We start from the raw sequence: 10,489 nt of genomic DNA on the forward strand, positions 1-10,489 counted from the left end.
GGAAGGACCCCGCTGGCAGACCAAGGCCAAACATTATTACAGTGCTCTCAGCCTCTCTCTCTCTCTCTCTCTCTCTCGCTCTCTCTCTCTCTCTCTCTCTCTGTCTCTCTGTTTCTCTCCTCCTTTCTTTCTTCTTTCCCTGTCTTACTGATCCTACCTCTTTATTCAACTTCTCTTATTGCCTTCCTGATTTTCCTCTGCTGTTCCTCAATCACTTTTTTCTTTCCAATCCATGCCCTTGTCCTTCCACCTCCCTTATTTCTTTTCTCTAAAACCTCCATGGCCACTAATTCCATTTCACAGGTAGTGACTGTATGCTTCTACTTTAACTGTGTTCAAACAGCTTACTGTGACCACTGTGTTTCATAATTAGTGGAAATACAGGTCATACCCTTCTCTGTTACGTATTACAGGCTCATTCATGTTCCTACAAGTGCATGTGCTGTTTTTTTTTTAGCGACACGCTGTCCGCACATGGTAGATAAAGAATCAGACACATGATTACTTACAAGAAAGACTCAGTGCAGCACGGTCTTCTTAATAAAAGTGGAATAAAAATGCATATATCTTTCCTTGTGTGCGCACAAATGTGAATGTGTTATAAATGAACGGAATTGTTAAAATGTAAGTTTGTTTTGTTTTTTTACAGTAAATTTCCTCTAGATGCCCCCAATTGCGTTCTCTATGTTTATTGCCTTGTTACACAGAGATGCTGCCTCACTAGAGAATTATAACAATACGCAGATTACAAATTAAAGTCATACGCCAGCTGCTGTAACTTGGATGTTTATCTATCATGTGTCATGGGTAGGCCTGGGAATCGTTTGACATTTAAGTGTCAGTATAATACCTGGGTTTGGTAATGATTCCCAAATTATACTTTTTTTTAATAATGTGAGCATGTTTTTCTTCGATAATATAAGCACGTTTTTATTCTTTTTTTATACTCCATTTTAATTAGACAAAAAAGTGCCATCTTCAAACAAACTTGCAAACATAAGCAACCTACATAAAAACATCACCAACAACAAGAACAAACAAAACAGAAGTTAAAAAAGAACAAAAAAGACAACAACCAGAGCTAGTCAGATTAGACAGGGATAGATAAGTTTCAGATTTAAAAAAAATCAAAATCATATGGTTCAGAATAGCAAAACTGGTGTCATGCAATTGAGACTTCTGCTTTCAAATGACAGAGTTAAATGAAATACAATTTAAAAAGTAATTTAAATAAGGTGTTAGTTGATGAAAACATTAGGAATGTTATATGCATGCCAGCTTTTGTTAATAGACAGTTTTCTATATTTGGTAAAAAAAAAAACAATTTGTCCCAAAAAGGTATTGCAGGCTAGGTGAGTTTTAACCCAGCTCGAATAACTGGACCTTAAAAACTATTTTTACTCCTTTGCGTTATGCATTCTTCCAACCGTCATTCTGTGAGGATTTCAATTGAGTTTTGCGTTGACACTTTTGTGTGTAAAATACCTCTTCTCATGTTGTAGCAAGAGCACATGTCTGCAGGTGGGAGGCAACTTTTTAGCAGAAAGTTGACCACATCCTGCCCCTGTAGTACTGACAAAAAAGCTGCAAACGTAACACTGCCTGTTTTTAACTGTGTCATTTCAGTATGATTTAAGCTACATTAAGGTTTGACTTACTGTGTTTCTAAAGAATTCATATTGATTACAACATTTTTTAATAGAAACTGTGTTGTTGCTTCACATGTCACATACTGACCACACTTTCTTTGCAACAGTACATCATTAGCAAGCATTTAGCTTTTTATTTGCCGTAAGCAAAGCTAATTTCCAATATAAAGTCAATAGCCTCAGAAATGGATTAATCAATATAAATTAAAATAATATGGTTTGCAGTTTAATGCAGTTGCAATGTGGAAGCTTTTACAATCTTTTAAAGGCATTTCTTTCATTTAAAATCTCCGTAGTCAAATGATACACAGGAAAGCTCTTTTAGATAAAATATACGTTGTTTGTGGAAAGAAGTAACTGACCAGTGCTGGATGAGTGTGTGTGTGTGTGTGTGTATGTATGTATTCCTCTCTCCCTGTGGGCGGTTGCCTACTGCGCTGCTTTTCTGTCACCCTGTGGTTTTGTTATTTTCAGCTCGAAACCGGATGTGATTCAGACTGCATGGTAGATTGTGTAATTGAATGGACTAACCACATATACACACACACATAGACACACATACACACGCATACACATGCATACACACACACACACACACACACACACACACACAAACACACACACACACACACACACGTATAAGCTTGCACAAATTACATCAATGCTCACACACACACACACACGCATGCACGGCACACAAACACACACACACACACATACACACACACACACATATAGACAGAGTTATGGAGCTCTACACCCACACACTGAGGGTTTCTGGGAACGGTGCTGGGTTCCCCCTGTTCACAGAGGCACCCGAGGGTGAGCGAGCAAACGATGGCGCACCACCGGCAGAATACAGACACACGCTTCTTGGTTTCAATATTGGTCTGAAACATCAGTTGTTGACCTGGCTGACGCCGAGATCGGAAAAAAGGATAAATTGCACACACGCCTGTGCTCTGTGGAAACAAAAGGACGGTTGAAAGTGGGGGAAAACACTGAGAAGTGCGAGTGAAACTCATAACAAATTTTAAAACTGTTTTATGCAGATAGAGTTTATTTCAGAAAAAACAGGGAAGAGATAGAAGTGGCCAAAATAAGTAAAAAGTACCTAAGTACCTTTGTAACATATACCAAAAAAAGATATTCCATATATGACTAATTTGTTAGACAGTAATCATGATCATGATCATTTTAATATTCTAAATGTGAATTTATTTTATTTTACTGTAAATTAAAAATCTTCATTCAAAAAAGTTTTGGGGTGGATTTTTGTGTTGTTGCAGGACATACAATGATGTGCATGATGTTCCAGAATGTATGATTGAACAGAGAACAGACTGAGGATTTCTGTCATGCTGACCAGGCGTCAGTGAAGACATAAGGATGCGTGTCACTCAGTGTGAGCGGCAAACAGCATCTTGATTCTAAGGATGGCTTTGAACCAGACAAACTGTCAAGACGATGGTCGTGCGTCATGTAGGCTACCACGGTAACGTGTGTGTGTGTGTTCTTACGACGACAACTTCAGATTGAAAAGCATCCAATGAGACCTTTTTCTAGGACTTCTACAGGACTAATGGTGATGTCTATAATGACCCAACCTTGTTAAGGATCAGGTTAGCATGCAAAGGGGTTAAAGGCTGCTTTACATTCTACCACATCCCTGGTTTTACAGAAACTGTAAACTGAAACTCAACCTCAGAGCTTCCTTTCTAATGTATTGTGTTCGTCATTCTGTAGCACGGTCTCTTTTGAACCCCAAATCTATTGCTCTGCGTCATCTCCTGTTGTTTTTTAAATGTGTTAAATTAATAAAAATGACTTGACTTAGTGTGTAACTGTAGAATGTAACTCAACCGTTGATGATACTGTGTACTTCATAATAATAAAAGACATATAGTACAGTCATTCAAATACTACTATAAAAAAAGAAATACAATTTTACTCCACACTTTTTCAATAAATGACTGCAGAAAGCCAGGTCCTTGACAATTATAAATTGTCAATTGTTCAATAGTAACAAGGATGATTTACCTACTTATTTTGATATAATGTGGGATAACATAATGCATACCGTGGTTACAGAAATCTAATGGGCTTTTTTCCCACATGGTAAGTATATCCAGTCCTTTTAGGGCCTATGATTAGATTTGGTTTTCAACTGATCTGCTGACCAAATAGTGCATCAATGTCCATATTTACTGTGTAGACCAGTTGCTAAGTATTACAGTACAGGGGTGAATTATCTTTCATAACAGATTTACTGGAGTCCATGATTTAATCTTCAATTCTACAACATGTGAGCAAATTTGATCCCTTTCAGTGAAATGTACAGTAGCAAGTAAAGTTGTCTGTACAACTGTACAATCAGCTCAACAATGTATGATATTGTTATTAGGTCCACAGAGGTATTCCAAACATTTCCCCATGAAGGGCTTTTCAATAGGCTTTCCTCTTCTGTTGTCGACAACATGAAAACAATGTCCACGAGTCCTTTCAGATGTTCAACTTCAGTCTCTGCTGCAGCTACCAGACTGTCGGCCTCACCAAACAGAAGCATGCCTGTTTTTATAATATTGAAAGGAGTATTGACGTTATGTTCACCTGTTGATTTTGTTTGGTAAATGCTTATTTATATTTGTAATAGTGTGATTTTCTTTTGGTGTACCGTTTGAGATACCTGCAGCCAGAGGCACCGAAACATGTTCACATTACAGGAAATCAAAATTAAAAAGGAAACAGAATTGGGTCCAAAAGAAGATTTGTGTTTCCTGAGAATGTTTGTATAGGCTTTGGTTTTGTGCAAGCCTTTATTTTAGACCAGAGCACCACCACCATAAATAACAATTAGTTAAATGCTAAGACATGAGCTCAATTTGGTGCATAACTAGAATCAGAGTTTGCCCTCAACTCACAGAGAGATCTGACTGTATACAATACGTTACAAGCACAGGAGTGGATAAATAATTGCAGTGCATCCCAACCCAAACCCTTTTACCAAGTTACTATAGCACTGTGCATGATGGAGGTTCCTTCGTCTGTAAGCATCAGACTAAGTGACACATGCTTCATCTTGGGAATGTCACATGTTGGTCTAAATGCTGTTTCACCCTCACAAAAATAACATAGTGAATGAGACACTGAGGCTTTGTCTTTTTTTTTTGGAAACACTTCACTCATGAAAATGTTAAAATATAAAATATCAGAGCAAACTTAGGAAGAGGAAGGGTTTGCAAAAGGGGGGTTGAATCCTATCACTCAGGTGTGTGAAAAGCAAAATTAAAGTGGGGGACCTCCAAAGGGCCCCCTGGAGGGTGTCAAGGCCCTCACAACCACATCCCTGTGCTTGGTGCTACACAGTAACAGCAGCTGGTTTGGGGTTTTTTGACAGCAGATGGAGCCACAGTGTAGGGGCCATTGTTTAATTGAGTCCCCACACTGAAACAAAGTTAAAAATGTTGCACAAGGAGCCAGAAGCGGATTGGCTACAGTGTGCACCCAATGGGAGTCAGTCAGTGCAGGAAAACAATAGTCCTGAAGGTCCGTGTGAAGTCGAGGCTATTTTTGGTGGGGCCCGCCTTGCTTGCTATTTCTGTCAGCAGGAGAGCGGAGGGGAGGGGGCAAGACTTGAGGGGCCGGACTTTCTTTTCTGGAACTTGCCTCCGATAAGTCTCTTTTCTTTTCCTCCTCCTCTGTACTGACTACACCAGCGGATCTCACCATCACCTCCCGTCAGTGTTTCGTTCTCTTTGGATGCACAAGGACTTGTTTTGCTGGATTATTTTTTAAGTGTTTTGGACCTCGACTCTTTTAAGAGGCCGTTGGGTGTTACCGGGTTCTTTCTTACAAGGTAGGCAACGCTGGTTGGTGACAAGGGCTGATGTGGGAACAGCTGGAAGCTCGTTAGTCTAAATGCCCTTTAATGTGCCGTTGTTTCTATGGGAGTTTTGCATTGCAATGATAAGACTATGGCTATGGCTCGTACCTGCGCAGGTGTTTTTACTCTTTTAATTGCGCAAGCGCAAAAAAGTAAATACAAGCAAGTGCGTCAGAAAATAAGAATCGTGTAGTAAAACTGAACTGTGTGCTATATACGGGCTGCTCTGCTGAATCGAAATGATTGTTCTAGCCTTCTTATAGTGAAACAAGCGTGTCTACAATTACCGCAAAGTCCCTATTAACTCCTTATTCATCATACACGATGTTCCCACAGCATCAATGACAACAAAATAAGGTTTTGTTGAAACTGCCTGACCTGTTACCTTACGCTTTATTTATTTTTTATTAGTCTTTCTCGGATCTTACATATTGTTTACTTCTGGTCCTTGTGTCCTGACCCCAATCAGCTCTTTGGTGCAAAACAGATGTTCAGCGTTCAGCAAGCAACAGGTCCACCATACACACACACACGCACGCACGCACACATAGGCCTACATAGGGAGAATGAAAGCTGAGAGAGAATGATTCTTTAGTCTGATAAAATACAAAAAAACATGCACTGTGTGTGTGTGTGTGTGTGTGTGTGTGTGTGTGTGTGTGTGTGTGTTTTTCCTGCTGGCCCAACCAATACCGCCATACACATTATGTGATCTTTCCATCCAGATCTGGGTTAAATATTCGACCTGAGGGCTGGGACTTACTTCACAGGAGCACTCAGCTTGTGCCCAGCCGCACCCATCAGGTGGCCAAGTCTGCTAATGCAACCCTTCTTTAAGGAGCATTATGTCATCTATGACTTTTATTTGCCTCTTCTGGCTGCCAGCGCGATTAGCAACAATTTATCTGGGATAGTTTATGATGTTCTGCAGTTCCAATCCCCACATGGTCTTGTTTTATATTGTGTATATGAGCTGCGTTTCACTCATGTATTGTTCTGTTTGTCTCCACAGATGGAATCAGCACCTCTGGCAACACCATAAAGACAGAAAGACAGGACAACATATTTTGTACAGTGGCAGGTAGGAATTTTAACCTCAGAAGAAAATTTATCAAATACCAACTGTAACTTAACAAGTAGTTGTGGTATGAGTCGGTAATATTTTTACTTAAATAAAGTTAAAGTTAGCAACAGCCGTCAGTGCTGAAACATTTGTGTGGAAAAGATGCTGCCAGTCTACAGTCAACCCTCCTCAAGACTACATCTTGTCCTCTTCACAACATTTTCTTTTTTATTGCGTACACACAGACACATTACACAGTCTGGGTGACAGCACTTTTTCCAGTCCAGAATGATCTAAGCTGTTTAATTCTCAGACAAGTGCAGTAAAGTACAGAACAGGTGTTGACCTAGTTGGAAAGATGTTCTCGGCCTGCTATGTTTTTCATGTGCGGGTTTAGAAATTTGGTTTGCTGCAGGTCATGCAGAAGTGTGGTTTATAATATATTGTGGTTTATTATATATCAAAAAGTCATACTTCAAAAAAATAATAGTAAATGTGTGAAGGTTTTGCTGGCTTTGGCTAAAAGTGTGAAAAATAGTTTTTGATATTTAGTTTTTTGATAAAAAAAAAGTTATTTAATCCTGAATTTGAACTAGTTTTGCAGGGATTGTAATAAAAAACACTGCCAATGGTGCTTACATATGGAAGTAGGATTTACTTACTTTTTCATAATCACTTCCTTGATTGTGTCAGAAATGTCTTGTTACGCAATTATAAGAAACTTATGGAATTATACAAATAAATTTCCTACAAATATTTCCCCACACATTTCCAGTTGCAATTGTTTTTCACGTGGATGTGGTTAGACAATGGAAATGTCAACATTGATTACTGGTATGATACAAGATGTGATCCTGACCTCACCCTATACACTCATCTCATCTCACTTTGAGAAAATCCTTTTTTAGAACGGAATTTGAGAGTACAATGGGCACGTGAATTCCTTTCTATATAATACACATTGATTTCCATCATAACAGCAGCAGATAAATCTTATGGCAATATTCTTTCCATTCTACTTCCCCTTACTTTGTACAGTAAGAAACTTTATCACTGCGACTCAGCTAACCTAGCGCTGCTGACTCACATGGAAAACACTCAAAGCTTTCTTCTTCAACCTGAGACTAAAATGTATTTGATCCACTGCTCCACCTATTAGAAACAACCAGTCGCCCGGCTGTTCTCCTGCCATTTAGTTTAGATTAGCATTGTCCACTGTGAAGCATGCTTGTGTGATCACACTGTGTAGGATTACAATGCACGACCCCCTGAATGGGAGCCGGCTCTCGCTGTGCCAGGCTCCGCTGACTGTATGCTTACCAAGGACCTGCTGTGTGTGTGTGTGTGTGTGTGTGTGTGTGTGTGTGTGTGTGTGCGTGCCCCTGTGGAAAAACCCGGTGAGGTCATGGCGGTGGCTGTAGGGTCTGGTTACATGTGTGTTGTCCACGCAGGGCAACTGACACTGGCTCTTTCTTCTTTTGTCTTTGCTAATCTCTCCTTCTTTACTCAAACAAACATATGCACACATATAACCGCACGTACGTCTACACTTCCTCAATTGTATGGCATAGAATACGATGTAGTTTTGCAGGCTTCCTTTCTTAAAAAATTGAGTTGATTATGACTAAAATAAAATTGCAGTCACTATGGACGGAGCTTGGCTATTTAAGAATGGCATGGTTTGTGCAGGATGTCCGGGAGGATTGACCAATCAGTGGTCTGCTGTGTTTTAACTCCACCTTCTAGGATATCAGTTCGCTTGAAACCTTAGACCATATCCTCTTCCTGATCCTGGTTTCCAAACACTTGGGTCAGCTGATCCTTGGCTTCTTTTTCTCACTGGTTTGTGCTGAATGGGGGAGCTGATGGAGTAAGAGTTAGTTGTCATTTGTCTTTTATTACCATTTCTTCTTTATAAAGTCACAAAATACTTTAAAAAATCTATTTTTCCAAAGCCTAAGTTCAAATAATGGAATAGTTTTTGTTTTTCCAACGAACATTCCAAAAGCCACTAATACTGAGTATAATATCAAAGAATATTAAGAAAATCTGCGCACTGTTAAAGCTTTAAGCAAAAACAACAACAAAATAAACAATTAATCCATTATTTAAATAGTTAAAGTTATACATTATTTATTTCAGTTTATTACAGTGCATTATATATCTCTAACATTTATACAAAGACATCTTAAAAGCAAAACATCTGTACCAATTTCAGTGATTTCCATAAATATTAATAGTATGTCAATTTTATGAGAAGAAAATAATAATTTATGTATAATTTTGGCAAATGCAGAGGGAGCGAACAAGTAAAAAAAGTTATATTCCAAAGAGGTCCTTTTAAGCCTTCAGTCTGGTTTCATATTTTGTTTTCTTTTTCCTGCCACTAATCTTCCTCACTTCTTCTTTGTAAAAGTAACCTGACCTAACTATTTAATCAACAGGTTTAGTCTTTATTGAGTACAGCAATAATATATTAGGAATAGTAATATTGCTGCAGATACAACACTCTTTATTCAACACTAACTTATGCTCCATCTCGAATTTCCAGTGTGTGTGCAGCGTTTTTGTTCCAAATCAGTAAAGAGTCAGTAAATCCCAGCAGCAGGCTCCTAATAATTGATTGGCTAATTTTATACTAATCAACAACGATATTAACCTACTGAGATATATTATGGTCATAACGAACTTTGGGGCCCCTTAAAGCCTAAATGCAGTGCCGACACATGCTGTGCAGTAGTTGTGGTAGTAATAGTAAACGGCAATGAAGGAGGCGGCTATTTTTGACTTGCTGAACAAATGGCTCGATTGTCCTGCCTCTAGGTGCATGAAATCACTTGATATGTCAGGGGTAATGTTACATAATAACCACCAAGGTGTGTGTGTGTGTGTGTGTGTGTGTGTGTGTGTGTGTGTGTGTGTGTGTGTGTGTGTGTGTGTGTGTGTGTGTGTTCATCCCTGACCAGAGTGCAGAGCATGTGCAGGAATGTTAATGCGCACGCAGTCTAGTACCTTTCATATCTGTTAATGGTGTGTATTTTTTTGTTTCTGTGTGTCAGCCTGCATATATCTGGTGTGAATAGTACATAGAAGCCGGTAACATGGTCCTTAACATTATTGTAGTGTGTCAAATCAATTTATGTTGTATTAACCTTAGAGCTAAAGGCTCCTTACTGTGGTCAGCTGGATAATTGGTCTGTTATTTGCCTTCCAGCCGCAGTTTGCATCCCCCTAAGGACGTCTCTCTCTCTCTCTCTCTCTCTCTCTCTCTCTCTCTCTCTCTCTCTCTCTCTCTCTCTCTCTCTCTCTCTCTCTCTCTCTCTCTCTCTCTCTCTCTCGCATAGACACACTTAAAGGGGCAAAATGTATTACTAACAGCTAGTGCTTAAAATAGTTACTGCAGTACAAATTCAAAGTACTGGAGAGAGTTCAGTTGTCTCCCCCGCCCCCTCCTCCCCGGACTTGAAGTTCACGGAGGTTGCCAGTCTGAGACCACAGCATCCATTGCTAGACGCTCGTCTCACATAGCCAGACATTACTTCACAGCACAGCGCAGTAGCTAACGTTAGATGCTGACTATATTGTCATAAAAGCCCGTGCTCACGCAGAGCTTTTTACCCAACTGACAGACAAACTTTTTCGGCTTAGAATTACGGTAGGAACCGCTAAAAATAACACTACCTTGCCGTCCTCTCCACTTGACTGAACACACTTTATTGGCTTGGCAATTGCTAAACACACTGCAAACCCACGGTTCTCTCTTTCCTATTTACAGCCTCCTTCTCTTGACTTAAAATAACTCACTGTTATTGGCTATGGCTGCTGAACAGGCTACTTGTTGTAAACAGACGTGTCCTGCTTGCCTGGCCCTCCGGTAACGTTAGCAGCTAGCAG

General features: G+C 39.5%; 1 protein-coding gene across 4 annotated transcripts in view; it reads left to right on the forward strand.

Moving 5' to 3' along the window:
• hdac7a (histone deacetylase 7a) overlaps positions 1 to 10,489 on the forward strand; it is a 63,040-nt gene that overhangs the window by 10,244 nt on the left and 42,307 nt on the right. For 2 of the 4 annotated variants that reach the window (XM_034876070.1, XM_034876072.1), the window contains exons 1-2: positions 5,253 to 5,505; positions 6,545 to 6,613. Coding sequence is in view for 1 of the 4 variants with exons in the window: in XM_034876069.1 (XP_034731960.1) it covers positions 6,545 to 6,613 (69 nt within the window). In the remaining 3 variants the exon portion in view is untranslated. Of the gene's footprint in view, positions 1 to 5,252; positions 5,506 to 6,544; positions 6,614 to 10,489 lie in introns of those variants that run through there. The other 2 variants (XM_034876069.1, XM_034876071.1) reach the window with 1 other exon arrangement.

The sequence above is a fragment of the Etheostoma cragini genome, chromosome 7 (assembly GCF_013103735.1).
Source record: "Etheostoma cragini isolate CJK2018 chromosome 7, CSU_Ecrag_1.0, whole genome shotgun sequence".
In the NCBI taxonomy this organism is placed as follows: Eukaryota; Metazoa; Chordata; class Actinopteri; order Perciformes; family Percidae; genus Etheostoma; species Etheostoma cragini.